The following is a 16,645-nucleotide window of genomic DNA, read 5'->3' on the forward strand; positions in this document are numbered from 1 at the left end:
AATCTTCAATCTCTTCAATCTTTTAAGAGACAGAATCATACTTTGCCTTGAAACTGAAACTGATCCAAACAAGATCTATGATTTAATTTTAAAAGGTAAAACTGATAGCTCTGATTGCAACCAAATGCAACCCAGAAGGACAATATATGTAGACTGATTTCAAAACTATGAGCCTGTGTATGCCCTCAATACTTCAAATGCCAAAACTGAAACACCCTTTCTAAAGAGTGGCTATAAAGTGAAATAAATAGTTAATACCATGAGGCAAAACAAAGTGGTTAAATAGAAAAACATATACAGTTATTGCTATATTTTTAGAACACAATCATGAATCAAGCTCATGATGAGTGAATATAAGGAACTGTTGGCTTAGAAAGCCTGAAGTTTGAGCACACATGATCTGTGGAGAAACCAAACAGGCCTGATTTGCTATTGGACCTTGGTTACTTCTTCAAGAAACACAGGAGAAAAAAAAAACCTCAAAAGCATTCAGTGTTTCAGACTGGTAGCATTCAAAGTCTGCTCTGCAGATATGGCTGCACAAGATTTAGATAGAGGAGAATCAGATTCTGACAGTTGCAACTAAATAAAGATCTGTTCTATTGTTTTCTACTGATTTAAATTTCCATTAAAGAAAAGGACATGACTGAAAAAATGGTACTTTGAAGATTTATATCACCTAATGATTCAACATTATATTTCCATTACAAATGAATGAGAACACATTCGATTTCTTTTAAAAATGAAAGACCAAATGCAAAACTCCATTTGACTAGAATACATAATCACCTCTGAAATTTGGTCTTCAAATATATTCTGGAAGTACAGAGGCAACTTGTAAGAGCTGGCTTACATCTTATGTTTTCTCACTCATCTCAGCCCCATGAGTAAGTAGCATTTATCCACTGCAGAATACTTTCAAACTTGCTAAGTAAGGAATGAACTACAACGACAATAAAAGGTCCATTTGTGAGGTATTAAACTGCTATTAAACACCTACAGTTCTTCAACATGCACAAAATGTAAGATTCTAATTTGTGCCTTTGAGAGAACTAGAACTAAGCAAAACACCTGATGAGTACAGGTCTCTTGACTCTGAGTCAATCTGGAATTAGAAAGGCCACAAAATTAAAATCCATTCTAAAAATCTTCTTACTCTACATGAGTTTCTCTGCATTAATCCCTTGGTTAATCTCCATTGCCACCATATTCCTACATTTGGTAGAATTCAAAATATAAGGTGCCTGGCATAAAAAGATAGACTTCTAAAGTAAAGCAGGCTTATATCACAAAATGAAAGAAATAAGTAACATAAAAAGACTTAATCCCAAAAATTATTTTATGTTTTCCCCATATTTGTTTTACATATTTGTTCAAGTGCAGTTTCAAAGTTCAGGAAAAAAAAGCTAATTTCTAGTTAAATATGTTTTGCAGTTTCACTCACAACAAACTTCATTTGCTGTGGATTCAATGAAGTCCAAAGTCTGTTTATGCACTTCTTCAACTAGCAAAATTCACTCTTAATATCATTAGTGAGATCAGTTCAGTTCCACCTCTGTGTTTAAGCAATGAAATTGTCCTGTGCTCTCTTACTGTTGAGACTCAATACAGCAAATATCATACACTAACAAGAGAAAAAGCACAGCCACATCAACAAGCTTATCAGCCCTGTAGTTTGTCAGAATTGCAAATATATGTCTACTTTTGTAGAACAAATGTTCTTATATTTGTAAGAACACTGGCAGATAGAATGTTTGGGGGTTTTATCAGTATCATACATGATAAGGTCCAATGGGCATTTAAATTGGGAAAGACACATTCAGGTACCACAAATTCAGCTACAGTTTTCAAATACAACCCTGACTCCTCAGTGAAACTTTAATTTTTAACTATGTAGTATTTCCTGCTGTTGCCATCAGCATATCAATCAAGTGTATATTATTCTGCTTTGCTCATTTTATTAAAAGTAAATTCGGAGCACAATTGACTTTTCATTTGTTTAACAAGTGAAGAAATATTTACCCTGACAGCCATTTCATTGTAGAATTTCAGCTTCTTAATAAAATATGCTCTCTGTGAATCAAAAAAAGAAAAAAATGGCACATATTTCAGTTACACAAAGACAGTCCAGCTATTTTTACATATAAAAGATAAGAATCTTTATACATAATACATAATAAGAGTTCTAAGCTTAGAGAGAATAAAATCAAACTTTGTATTGAAGAGATAGGCTTCCTAATACATAATGCAGGCTTAACCAGAAAAATCTATGGTAGTCAAACTAGGAGCTAATGGAGATATATGATCATAAAATGCTCTCCGCTGAGTTTGATAATCAATGGTGCTCTACTGAGAGTAGAATAACAAAGCAGAAATATTCACAAGTGCTGGTGACATGTAGTATTGTATGATTTATTCACTGGGGTTCTTTTAGCCAAAACTCACAGAAACATAAAAGGAATTCATATTTCAAGATGTCTGGTTTAATGAAAAATTCAGAGAAATGCTGTCTTCAGTCGAAATCGTTCAAGGATACGGATGCAGTGATGGAGCAAAATTGTGCCTTCCAACCATCTGTACTAAATGTTATGTACTTAGCTGCCTCCCGAGTAATCGTTGGGAATTTTGTTTCATTTAATATGCATTTTAACATCATAAAATCATAAATACAATGATACCATGTTACAGTGAATCCCCTGATATAGAAAACATTTCCTGAAGTCCTGGTTTCCTTCCAATAAAGTAGAATTCCTCTCATAGTGAACAAATCCCCTATTATACTAAGCAATCACTTGGCAGCATAGGTTATTTTAATGGATACATCACTTTAAACTAAGCTTTCACATCTGTTCCGCCCTCTAATTACAAATGCAAAATGAACATAATTCACAATTGTATCATAAAAAGTAAAATATAAGTACTTTGAATGCAAGAGTATGTCCTTTATTTAGCACAACATGCAGCTTTTATGTGTTTCTCATGTTTTAGACACAAATCAAAGGCAAAAGTGCTTTCCCCTGATATAGTGATTTTCTCCCCCATGGCAAACAGGAATTCACTATAAAAGGGTTTCACTGTAATTAGTGTTATTTGAATTGCCTAGTCTGATCCAAAGCAAATTGTCTGTGGAGAGCAGCAGGACTGGATTATTTATCAACAGTCTGGGCAATTAAGAAACAGTTGGCTGCAATATGTTATTTACAAATGAACACAATGATGCTACTTCATTTTAAATTCTCTTTCTTCATTACATTAAGCAAGGCATAATTCCTGCAGTTTAATTAAGGTGCATTTTAAATGCTCACTTTAATATCATACCAATCTACTAATAATGGAAACAGCACAAAATATATTTCTTATATGAAAGAAAATTGCAGAATTCTTAAAGTTCAAAGAAGTTTCACGCATATGTGTGGATGTGCATACATACACAGATATATACATGTATATATTCAAGGGAAAATCTACCCCAAATGTACAAATTAGAATAAATAATGGACTGTCTCTCTCCCCTTTATTCTCCATAAGTATTTAGTGAGTGATAGTAACTGTAGATAGCTAATAATGGATTGAAATAATGGTTGCCTGACTTAAGCATCTATCTAAACTGCTTGATTAAATTGATAAAATTTTGGGTTGCAGCTCCTTTTGGAAGTGAACATAAGAGTTACCACACCACAAAATAGATAAAATACATTTTAATGGAAGCTTAAAATGTTCCTAAGCTTAAAAAGATTCATGAGATTTTTGTCCATCAGTGATTAAACAATTTTCCACCTTTTTGTTTATTCTTCTCATATTTTAAAGCTATGAGCACTTAGGTTTGAATGCATCCCATTTCATTGAGGAACATAAATTAGAGACCTTACATCATTTATGCTCTTTATATCATCCATACTGAGAGACAATGTGGGACCACTTTGACTCTGAGCTTGGCCAAGTATTGAAGAACTCTGCCAGTCAATGGCAACTAAGGTCTGATCTTGCATATCCCACTGTGGTGTGAGGGGGTGGTGTCAAACTACATAACATAAAATATTCACTTTTCACAACTGCATCTCCTTCCAAAGGAAACTGGAAATATGGCCATCATGCATACCAGCTTCATATAATAATGAAATATTACAATTCCCCTTCATTTAGCAAATGATTCCTTGGCTTTGACAAAATAATAATGAAGAAACAATGATCCACAGTTTGTTCCATGTTCTGGTGTTTGCCTGATTCTAATATTCATACCTTCCTGCAGGTCATACAAACTTTCAGAATCCAACATAATCAATGTAACCAAGTTATTAAGAAAACTGTTGGAGAGCAGTTCTTAATTTTAGCTTGAGATAAATAAGAAAACAAAGCTTTATATCAAACCACCTCTATTTAGAATAGAAAGGCACATAACTTTAATCATATAAATGCCATCAATAGTTGTTAGGTTTTCTAGTTTTTCTTACAAAATATATATCTCAACAATCAAAGAAGAGGCTCTAGAGGAGAAGCAAATGAAATACTAGTGGTGATGCACATATGGACAGCCAATCTGATGAACCTCAGCCTTTGTTATTTTCCGCATCAGTACCATTCACATTTCACAATTTTGAATATAATCATTAAAATGATTTATTATCAAGCAATCATGGGTATTTTGTGCATATGCTTTGCCTTGTTTTCTGGCAGCAGATACCAATCCAATCATTATCAGCAGACAAATTTTAAAGTGACCAGTGTATTTAAGGAACTATCATACCAAATGCATCATTGTGCTTCATAGTCAGGAATCATTACAACAGTTATTAGCAAGAGTTCTTTACAGACATTTCCTGATCCTTTAACTTGAAAGTTATGTTAAGCTGCTGAGATTTTTCTCTTTGCATATTCCAAGTTCAACCATTAATTGAGTAAAGATAGTAAAACAACAAATATAAGGTATTAACTCAGACTTTATATTTAAAGTCCACCCCAGAACACACTGAATACATCAGTCCAAAGGGAGTAGAATGTAGCCTTTTTATCCCATACTTGTGTGGTACTCAGATTGGCTTCCAATCAAGCTGTTCTATTTAGTCTTCTCCAATCAAAGAGATGGCAAAAACAAAATGTAGTGTTTGAGGGGGAAAGATCATTTCCTGTGCTGATTGCTGTAAAATTTGTAAGCTTTCTAATGAGATTCTCTCCCTCTAGAGCTCTGGCTAGCACTGGATAAGTACTGGAATCCAGAAACTGGATGTATTCATCATCTGATTTAGAATGTGTGTATTAAGTTGCAGAATTTTTTGTCCTACATTGTTCTACAAAATTCAGATTTGGCAAGTTTTTCAGTTATGTCTATTTGAAGAACTAAATATGTGCAAGGCTTTATTGATTAAAGACCTTTTTATTTTACTTTTTAGAATTATATTCAAGAACAGAAAGCTGAGGGGAGTTTATGATGTTAGTTCTCTTGGGTTTGTGATTACAGGCAAATCTGTTTGATCGTGTTGATTTCTTCTTTCCCCTGTCTCAGTGACTGCAGAAATCCTTTCTTTTCATTAACGAGTTTTAAAATAGATTATCATGTCTCTCTTCTACAGAAGCTTTCCTGGATTAAACAAACCTTCCTTAAACTCAGGAATAATATTCAGCTGAAGTCCTACTTTTTTCGAAACAGAACCCAAGGCAACCATACAGCTATCTGCTCTGTAGTCAATAATTACTTTTAGAAGATGAGTGAAAACCACTGACTGAAGGGATGGCTCATCATTTATTAGTTAAGACAGTTAGTAAGTTGGAAGAGAGAAAATCTTTACATAGATTACGGATAGACTTAGGGAAAAAATATCTAATACTCGAGATCATAGTTTAGTAGGGAGTATAAGCTTTGGTGTGTAATATATTGTTTATTTTAGCTCTTTTTTTACTTCTTGAATTGTCTGTTTTGACTTAAAAACAGCAATTTAACCAAATTAATCAAGAATGACTAACAAGTTTAACACTATTGTAAAACATTAACATAAATTGATAAATTAGTGAAGTAAATCACATGTTTTAAGTTATTTTCTTCTTAGTCCCCTAAATCTTTTAGCAGAGGTTTTCGCTTCTGTGCTATCACAAGCTTTTGCTCTCTTCAGGTCCATCACAGGAATTAGATTGACTATGATCTGCTGTGTGCCTTAAGGCAAAACCTCAAATACTTCAAGGTTCATTAAGTAAGAAATTTAAACCACTAAAACATAAAATAGCAATTGGCTTATTTTATTTTCAAAATTAAAAGTTCTGCCAGGAAAAAAAAAAAAACATACCACAAAAAACCCCAAACAACAAAACAAAACAAAAACAAAACAAAAGGAAAAGAAAAAAGCAAAACCAAAAAAAGCAGCATCTTGTAAAGCTCCAATCCTGCAATTAGCATCATGTGGGCAGACTTCTGCATGAGTAGATCTCATTGCTGGTTTGGGGACCAATACTCCAGAGCTGCAGACACTTAAACACTGACTTAACTTGACTGTTAAAAGTAGGCTTGCTGAAATTAATGGTGCTTTCCATTACAGTAAAATTAAGAGTGTGTCTGTGTGTATAAAGGATGGTGTTTCAGTTTTTAATTTAATAATCAGTGAATGAATTATTCATACATATCCTACAAATAACCAATAACCAAATAAAATTTTAAAAAGCACTTTTCTACCTCCACTATTTCTCTGAAGTGTTTTCTTCTTAGATAACCTCTCCACCACTTCTGTATCAAAATCACCATTTTGGTCAGATGCCTAAAATGAAACATATTAACAAAGTAATTCATTTTTCATACTTCAGATTTATTAATTTTTCATAATAATAAAAATAACATACAGTGTATTATGCCTCATAGAAATGACCACTATAAGCATACTTTATACATATACATGTATATATATACATATATACATATGCACACTCAGAGACCATTATATGCATATATTTATTCATACACACATACTTTTGTTTTTGGAAAGCATAGGTTACTGCAAGCTTACCTGTATACTATTAGACAGGTTTAATGAAAAAGTCTTACAAATTTAATTTGCATAATAAATGCTTTTATTTTCATGGTTTTAACCAACAAATCTGACAAGTTCAGGATTTTTTTCTCATGCAACATTTTCACAGATATACTGTTTTTAACTATTTGACAAAACCTACTGACACTTGAATTTTTAGATACTTTTTCACTTTTAGACACCTTTCTGCTTTTATAAAATTACACCTAGCTTAATTGTAAATATTTACTTTGTCCTTAATTAATTTATTTATATATAGATACATGTGTTGCTACAAAAAATTTCCTAATTGATGGCACATAAATTTTTGCAAAAAATGATCAAATCATTACTTTGAGAAATAGAAAAAGCTGTACAGGTGATCATTCATACCACCTAACTATGGACATCAAATTAATAAGCCTTGCACTCCACTCAGTGAAGGCAGTCTTTGGGTAATTCAGAGCACTGAGAATTGGCTACATTGAGCCTGCTGTCCTAAGTAAGCCAGAGACAATCACAGAATTATAGAACCAATCAAGGTGGGAAGAAACCCTGAAGATGATGCAGTCCAACTGTCCATCCAGCAACACCATAATCACCCCTAAATCTTATTGCCAAGCACCACATCCAGACACATCTTGAACTTCAGAAGATGGGGATACCACCATCTTCCCAGACAATTCATTCCAATGCCTAATCATTCTTTTATTGATTTTTTCTTTCTAATATCTCATCGGAACCTCCTCTGGTGCAGCTCAAGTACATTTCTTCTAAGAGCACATAATGACTGCAGCCTATTTTCTTATGAGGGAAATACTGGCCATTAAGTAGTAAATGTTATTTAAGCTAATAATTCTTCAGGTTTCATACAGTAGGTCTGGATGATGTACAACTACTTGCAACAGGCAAGAGGTCAAACTAGAAGATGTAACAATCCCTCTCCCTCGACCGCCCTGTTTTATGAAGATACAAAAGTTTGAGAAGAAGGGTTTGGCCAGTTGGCCTTATGACATAAAAAATTGAAGAGGGCTTTCTGGGAGAATGGACCAACCATAGTTTCCAGGAAATTTGTAACATTGTTATAAAATCATAGAATCAATATGGTTGGAAACTACCTCCAAGATGAAGCCCAGTGTTGATAGAGCATTTCCCAGAACAAAGCTGGTGAAGGGCCTTGAAGGGGAAGCCACATGAGGAGTAGCTCAGGTCACTTGGTCTGTTCAGCCTAAAGGAGACCAAGGAGAAACTTCAGTGCAGTCTACACCTTCCTCCCAAGGGGAAGCACAGAGGCAGGCACTGATTGCTCCCTGGTGACCAGTGACAAGACCTGAGGGAGTGGGCTGAAGCTGTATTGGGAAGTTTTATGTTGGATATTAGAAAAAGTTTTTCACTCAGAGAGTGGTTGAGCACTGGGGCAGGCTTCCCAGAGAAGTGGTCACAGCCCAAGCCTGCCAGAGTTCAAGAAGCATTTGGACGTGTGGTGTGATTCTCAGGATTGTCCTGAACAGGGCTAGTTGTTGGACTTTGAAGATACTTGTGGGACCTTGCAACTCAGGATATTCTATGATTCTATATGAAAAGTCCAAGGGATATCTAGTTATTTCTTTTTCTCCCAGTCATAACAAGATTTCTTAAACAATACTGCATATTTATTCTGAACATAATTTCCATGCTTTCTAGCATCATGCCTTTTTAATTGTATACTGTTCTGAAAATCAAAAATTGTTATTTCTTACAATGCCACAGCATATATTTGATTGCCTTTTTTTTTTCCCCAAAATGCTCAAATTTTATTAAAATCAAGTAATAACATAAGAAATTTTGAGGAAAATTTCAATGCTGAAAGAAGGATTAAGAGAGGCTTTATATACTACCTCAGACAGATTTGTAATCTGCATACTCGAAACCAGCGCTGGATCTTGACAGCAGCTTTGTACTTTCTTTTTCTGTCTTCATCTATAGCTCTGAAAAAATATAAAAGTAGTAATATTTCTCAGCATGGTCATGTAGAACCAAAGCAAAAATATTACTCTAAATATGTTTTATTGTTGCAATTTTGGATCCTTTTCACCAGGTTTTTCACTTTTAATTCTACGTAATTCAGTGGTAGTACAAAAAAAATTAATTTACATTAGTTGCATAGTATGAAGGTAAAAAAGAATATTGCAGGTTGTAGAGGATGTAAGTTTTGTAAGTGGGTATTTCTTACTCCCATACAGTACTTAGATATATGTCAGCATGTCACACGGACTTCTTCCATGAAGCTGAAATATGTGGATAATGCTTTAATGATAATTAGGCCTAAATAACAACAAAAATCACATAACTGTATAAAACTGCGAATCTGCAGTGTTTGCGACAAAGCTAAAAGTCATGTAAGGAAGACCATGAAACTAAAAGAGATTAAAGAAACATGTTGTTAGTCTGAAGGAGACTTTTCATAGAATTGAGGGAGAAATCATTACCATTATGAGTTTCAATGTTGAGGGGTAAAATTCAGCTATGAGATCACATCTAGCTTTCATTCTTCTTTTGTTTGTTTCAAAATGTCAGTAATTGACAAGTTTTTGAACTTAAAATTAAATTCTAATTTTTCATTGATTTTTATTCTTTCCCATTTTTATTAGGAACATAGTCACCAAATTCTTTGTTACACCTGACAAAATATAATGTTCAGGTTACTATTAGTTCACTTTCTTAATTAGCTCTCCTAACAAAGTTTCATGTCAACATTAATTGCCTCAGTAAATACTAACAAGATTATTGTTTATCTGATAAATTAGGATTATCCTCATTATAGGTCTGAAAATGAAATGAATTGCAGATTTACTACCAGAGACCAAGAAACATTAGCTCCACTCATTTTATATCATCTGGTGCAGCATGTGATCTCAAATCACATTAAATAGGCACAAAATTTCACTGTCTGATGTGCATGAGACATTCTCAGTGCCTGAAAAGTCTGGGAAACAAGCTTTTTTGCTTAAAAATGAACAGTTTTCAAAACTGGCTAGAAAGTTTTCTTGTTCCTTTCCTGTGCAGATTCCTAGCCTTCAACAGGAACCAGACACCTCCAGAAAACTTTTCCTTAGAGGAAAATTATTTTGATCAGAAGGATCAGATTTTATTGAAGCAAAGCAAAACCAGACTTGTTTTTCTCACAGGATAGATAGTTCCACAAACACTTCCAGCTGCCCTTGCCAGCAGAAGTGTTTTGAGGTGTAAGCTTCTCAAGCAGATATCTGCCCTTTTGATCAGATTACACAGTTGTCACACTGTTTGAATTAAGCTCTTGAGATTCACAGATACTTCAAAAAGGCTGTACTGAAAGTTAAAAAGGCCTACTCAAGCACCCAACATACAGATACTACAGTAAATAAAAGTAGGTTCTTGAATGAGTAGAGTGATAAAATTGTGTAACACTTAAAAGAATGAATTAATGGATCTTGTATATTCTAATCCTTATGCTGAGGGTATTTCTCAAAATGCTTATGGTATTCTTGCACTGTGGTATCATTGGCACCTTCCCTAGGTGCCAATTTTAGGGAAACCTAAAAAGGCAGTTTAGGAAACCTCATACATGTCACATAAACAGAGTTCTGCATAAAGCACAACAGCAAAGTTATTAAGATCAGAAGAACATTACAAAGACTTGTTGCTGCACTGGACTCTTTGAATCCTCTCATTTGCATTCTCAGCTGTATATCTGAATTTTCTGAAACTGGCGGATCATAGCCCATTCTTAAAAGGGAAACAATTGGAGAGCTCTGCCAAAAAAGAAATCCCCAAACAACAAGCATGCTGCCCTCCAATGGATTTCCAAGTCTGGCTCAGACTGCTCTTTCTAACCTGAAATATGTGAAATACAAGCACAGCCTCCTGCAACTGATGTTTGTTTAGTGAATTGCTGTGTGCACAGCCACAAGAGTATGAGTGAAAGTTCAGGCAAAGAACAGAAAAACACAACACTCTACATGCAGGCAGGACTTGATCTCTGTAACTTTTAGTAATGTTCAGGAGCTTTGTTATTCATGCTAATGGTGTTGTAATTAGATTCAAAAATAAATTATTCATTAATTAGTGAATAAAAAACCACAACTCTGCTAAATATGTGTGGTGTTTCTTTATATTTGAGCTTTTTCATTACACATATAGCAACAGTGCAGCTGAATAAAAGGATTTATAGGACAAATCTCTGCAATATTTAAGTAAGTCTTACAACTTTTAATTTCCTAAAATCTGGTCTGGGAAAAGTTGGCCACTACCATTCTGGGAGTCAGAAAACTTGGCACAAAACATCCCAGTTGGTGAGGACGAGGATAACAGATATGATCTGATCTCTTTCCATTAACTTTAAAAATAAATAAATAAATATTTTAAAATTTTTAAAAATAAGTCGTCTCTTTGCAAGAGGACAAACGTCGAGTCACAGATGTGAGCCACGAGAGCAGGGACTCGGTCCTGGCGCGCCGCATCCCGACGGATGCTCGGGGAAGAACAGCACCTCTAGGGCGGGACAGAGGCGGGACAGGGGAACGGAGGTCGGCTCCCGAGGCTGGAGAGGGCGGAACTTGCGAGGCTCAGCGAATTTCAGGAGTTTCCAGAGGCTCCTTTTCCTTCAACATCTGCAAGGGGGCGGGGGAAGAGTGGGACACAGTATTTTCTGTATATAAACAAGGCCCTGAAAGACGCTGCGCTCCGGCCAGCAGGTCTCCTCAGATCGCTGTGGAAATGTTGGGGAAAAGGCGGTGGGGTTGGTGCTCTCGGGAGGGATTTTAAAGCGAAACTGTTTCACAGAATAATCACGGAGTGCGTCAGGCTGGAAGGGGCCACAGTGTGTCATCTGGTCCAACCTCCCTGCTCATACAGGGTCATCCCAGAGCACATGGCACAGGACTGTGTCCAGAATATTGAACCTGTGTCCAGGTTCTTGAATATTTCCAGTGAGAGACTTCACCCTCTCTCTGGTCAACCTGTTCCAGTGCATGGTCACCTGCACAGTAAAGTTCTTACTCATATTTAGACTGAACTTGCAGTGCATCCAGTTTCTACCCATTGCCATTTGTCCTATTGCTTGGCACCACTGAGAAGAAGAGCCTGGTCCATCTGGTCACATTCTCCCTTCAGATACTTAGGCACACGGAGGAGGTTCTCTTTTTGAGGCTCAACAGGCCGAGCTACCTCAGCCTTTCCTCGTAAGACGGATTCTCTAGTTCCTTAATGATCTTCATGGCCTTCCATGGACCTTCTCCAGGAGCTCCGTGTCTCCCTCGCGCTGAGGAGCCCGGAGAGTTTCCAGGGGCGCTGCCTCCATCTCGTTGCCGGGGGAGAGCAGGGCCCGTCCGCCCCAGCATAAGGCGGTGTATCCCGCCCCACCGCCTGCCCAGGTACCTGTTCGTGAGGAAATACTCCTCCCGGAGTCCCTCCAGCCTCTCCTGCAGCCGGGCCAGGGCGGCCATGCTCGCTCCCTGCTCCCGCCCGCAGGACGCTGCCGCCATGGCAACGGGACCGTCCAGTGCGCTCGGGCGCGGGGGTGCCGCAGCTCCGGGCGGCCGCGCAGCCCGGCACGGGCAGCGCTCCGCGGGCAGCGAGAGCTCCGCCGAGCCGTACCGAACACAAGGCGGGGGCGCTGGAGGGGACGCGGCGTCCCTGGGCAGCGCCGAGAGAAAAAAGAGAAAGAGGCGAAGTGGTCGCGTCCGGCTTCCTGCGGTGCCGCGGCTGCTTCCGGGCTCGCATCATGGGGGACTGAGGAGCAGCGCCGGCCGCCCGCGCCCTCCCCGCCCGGCCTGAGCCCTCCCGCCGGCCCCCGCCGCCTCCCCTCTCCCAGTCTCTGCGAAGCGGCGCCAGCCTCCTCGGGGAGCGGCCGGGGGAGGCGCCGGGTTCATGTTCCGGGTCGCTGAGCCTACCCCGACCCGAGCTCCGGCGGCGAGGAAGAGCTGGTAAGCGCGGGGGGACACACGTGCCCGCCGCCCTGCCCGGCCGCGGGGCCGCTCTCTGCCGCGGGCCCGGACACCGGCCTGGGCGGGCGTGGGGGCGAGTGGTGGCCCCGGTCCGGCCGGGCCTGCCCTCCCCTGCTGCCCCTTTGGCTGGGGGGAGGTGATGGAGCCCGCACCCGGCCCCCGCGGGACGAGGCGCTGGAGGTCCGAGAGTGCCACTGCCGCCTCTGGACGCGCTTATGAGCGAGCAGGGGGCTGGAGGAAGAAACTTCCACGCCTTGTTGAGAAAGGGACAGCGGGCGAAAGATGGATCAAAACTTTTGTCCCAAGCTGTGTTAGGTTTTCTTGTCTGTTTGTGTTTTTCCAGTAGTGGTAGGCTCTCTAAGGCCTAAAGCCCTTGCAGCGTGTGCAGCTGAGCATCCAGCGCGGTGTGTGTTTCCTCCTCTAAAGCTTCTCTGCTGCAAGCAAAGAATCAACAAGTGCTGCTGTAGCCATCGAGCAGGGAAAGTATGAGTAGTTCTCCTGCAAAAGAAGTTCATAGATTTACTGGTTTATGTAATTTCTTATGCGAGCAGTGACCTCAAAGGCCATAATTTTTTTTTTTTTTTTTTTTTTTTTGTAGCACTGTAAGGAAGGAAGGCTGAGTAACAGAATAGAAAGGTCAGTTCTGTTAGTAAGCCTTGCAGCTATAAAGAATGGTAGTGTAGAGACTTGATGAAAGCAAGATGTTCCAAGCAACCAGCTGGGAAGGCTTTCATTTTCTTCCTGAAATTTTGGATATCTTTTGATATGTTTGGTTTCAACTGGTGTGTGTAGCTTCTTTCTTGTTTCACTTATTACTGCAAGCAAGGAGGATTGTAATGGGGTTTTGTTTATGGGGATTTTTCCCAAAGATTGATAACATCTTTTAGAGACTATGTTACATATACAGATACCTGCTGGTAGATTTTCCCAGCTGAAATAGACTTGAAATAAAATTCCTTTATCTTTTTCTTTGTTCTTTTCTGGGGATGAGGAGGAAGAGGAAGGGAAAGGTTTAGTGCTTCATTTCTCCTCCCCTTTTGCTGATACTACTATTTTTTTTTCCCTGTGAATATTTTTTTATTTATGTTTTTCTAAATGAGAAAACTTCCAAAGATTTTATTTGGCCAGATGCTAATAATTTTGCTAGAACAAGTTTTCTGGTATTGCTATGGATCCAAAATTGCCTATTGTAAATATAACAAGTTCTGTTGTTGTAATTCAGAATGTTTCAGAGAACGAGGTATACTCCAGTGGCACAAGTATTTTTATTTGAGTGTTAATGCTGCATACAGTAGAAACATTGCACAAAACATTCCAAACACGTGTTCAGTCAAAGTCTTCACTATTTATTTGACCTGTCATTTGTTTTTAAATTTTATTATTTTATGTCTACATAAAGTAGTTTAGTTGCAGAGGCTTCTAGAGTAGCACTCAGCAGCATGAGGTGTAGGGATATTTTTCTGTAATTGTCAACAGACAGTAATAAGTTTTCTTATGCTAGTACGCTGCTCAGAGGAATTCAGTACAGAGGAAAATACTGAAATGTTGTCCATTAAAAATCTGACCACTCCTCAGAGCTGCTCTCTTATTCTTATACATAAGTTATTTCAGAAGCTGTCTGTTAAAGGAGGTCTGTTTGAGTGGGATGCAGGAAAATACTTTTTACAGTGTCTAATACTTGATGTAGAAAATTAAGAACTTGTGCTTTATAAAAACATTAAGATTCTAAAGAGATTAGTAGGTTCAGAACAGCCACAGAGTAAAATTTTTAACTTTGGGTAGTAAAGGTCTTCCAAAGAAGAATGTTTTTTAAATTGTGAGTTCATGTGGCAATTTAAGAATAGTTTGCCTTTCGGATACTTGCTGGGCACTCTGATTCTTTTGATAATGACTGTGGTGCTTTAGCATATTACCATGATTTGGCAGGTCATGTGATTTGGCACCTTGGCAATTAATTAATGAAGTCATACTTCTGAAAAGGGCAAGCATATCAGTAAATGGCAGCAATGGGATTGCAAGAATTGCTCCCTCTCATGATAAATTGCTCCAAATCTCATTTCTAGCTGACCAATTCATTTGTGTTAGAGCCTTGTTAAATATAGTTCATGTCAGCATCTTACTGACTGTATGCTGTTACTCTGTTCTGAACACTTCTTCACTATTAACTATGGGTAGACTGATAGTATTTATTGTTGTGCCTTCTTAGATAAGAAGCAGTTTTAGAAGAGTCAGATGTACTTACTGCATGTTAGCTTGGTTCTAATTTTTAGGGGGATCAGCAGTATAATTGGTGATAAATTTGTATCATTCCTGAACTACTTTGTATTGTATAGGGCAGAATTACAGAAGTAGTGAGGCTGGAAGGGGCCACAGTGAGTCAACCTCCCTGCTCAAGCAGGGTCATGGCAGAGCATGGGGCACAGGATTGCATCCAGATGTTTTTCAGTATCCTTGGTCAGGGAGATTCCACACTCTCTGGTCAACTTGTTCTGGTGCTTGGTCACCTTGCACAATAAGGAGGTTCTTCCTCATGTCAGGAAAATCCACAAATGCCACAGGCTTATGTCCAAAAAAAAAGACAAGGGAGTCCTGCAACTTTATTCAATAAAAGGAGAGAGTCCATCAGGGCACATACCCGTGGCCTTTTCTCTCAAGGTTTTGGAGGACACAGCCTGCTTTTATCCTCAATTCCCAGCTGCACCTTGCCTCCTTCCTTTCCCCATTGGCTGAGGTACTAGGAAGGCACAGCCTTTCCTAAATGCCTACCACATATTCCCCACTTGAACCTACTATTTTACCCCAAAGTTCAGAAACTCAGGCTTGTCCAGATCCCCACTTGTTTGTTTCAGGAGCTGAGCTGCCTGGGCTCTGCAACAAACCTGCTGCCCAGAGTTAGTAGAGACATTAAGCCTCATTTCAAAGATGTTAACACCCACACCTTCACCCATGAAACTGTTTGTAAAGACGTCAGCTTTCTTCTCAGTCCCTCCTCTTATTTCTCAATTTGTCTTTACAAACCCTAGTTATTATTAACTTAACCATTTCTAACAACCAGAATTATTTGAAATGCACCCTCCCAACTTTTCACATCTTGTTTCTGCACCAGGTGTGGCAAGTAAATACAGGTAGCTCTTATGCCCTGCAGTGGTGGTTGATATGGGATGGAAGGGATGTCTTGTGGTGTAGCTTTGCTTACCTGGTGGTCCAGCAGATAGTGCCAAAGGACATAACTAGGTGTGGATGTGGAACTTGATGCTTTGTCCACCTCTTAGTGATGACTTTTTAATGACAGGGAGTTTAAACAGTCTAGGCACAGCTTCAATTTCTGCTCACAGGATCATTAAGTGTGGAAATACCTCTAAAGCAGAGTCTGTTACCCCAATACTGTCACGTTCATCACTAAACCATGTCCCCAGGTGCCACATCCACACTTTTTTTGAACACTTTCACCAGTACTTCCACCATTTCTCTGGGTGATTTGTTTCAATACTTGACCATTCTTTCCTAATTTTTTTCTTCCTAATGAAGAAATTTTTCCTAATATAAATTTTTTCTAAATCTCCTCATATGCAGCTTGAGGGCATTTCATCATCTTGTTACCTGGGAAGAAGGAAAACATAAGCTTCTGTGTAACAGAGGTTTATGAGTGATTTCTTAATCTGCCATAGTCTCTTGCCAGCTTTTTAATAATTT

At 38.4% G+C, this 16,645-nt stretch overlaps 2 protein-coding genes across 2 annotated transcripts in view; one reads left to right on the plus strand and one right to left on the minus strand.

Moving 5' to 3' along the window:
- The window catches only part of SPATA17 (spermatogenesis associated 17), an 83,538-nt gene extending 71,081 nt beyond the window's left edge, over positions 1–12,457 (minus strand). Inside the window, exons 1-4 of the mRNA XM_031504245.2 lie at positions 12,384–12,457; positions 8,867–8,956; positions 6,659–6,740; positions 2,023–2,073 (exon numbers count right to left, since the gene is read on the minus strand). Of these exons, the coding sequence (XP_031360105.2) occupies positions 2,023–2,073; positions 6,659–6,740; positions 8,867–8,956; positions 12,384–12,451 (291 nt within the window). The 5' untranslated portion in view covers positions 12,452–12,457. The remainder of the gene's footprint in view (positions 1–2,022; positions 2,074–6,658; positions 6,741–8,866; positions 8,957–12,383) is intronic.
- A 334-nt stretch (positions 12,458–12,791) lies between these two features.
- GPATCH2 (G-patch domain containing 2) overlaps positions 12,792–16,645 on the plus strand; it is a 118,574-nt gene continuing 114,720 nt past the window's right edge. Inside the window, exon 1 of the mRNA XM_021547590.3 lies at positions 12,792–12,931. Coding sequence (XP_021403265.3) covers positions 12,876–12,931 — 56 coding nt within the window. The 5' untranslated portion in view covers positions 12,792–12,875. The remainder of the gene's footprint in view (positions 12,932–16,645) is intronic.

Source organism: Lonchura striata, chromosome 3 (genome assembly GCF_046129695.1).
Source record: "Lonchura striata isolate bLonStr1 chromosome 3, bLonStr1.mat, whole genome shotgun sequence".
NCBI lineage: Eukaryota > Metazoa > Chordata > Aves > Passeriformes > Estrildidae > Lonchura > Lonchura striata.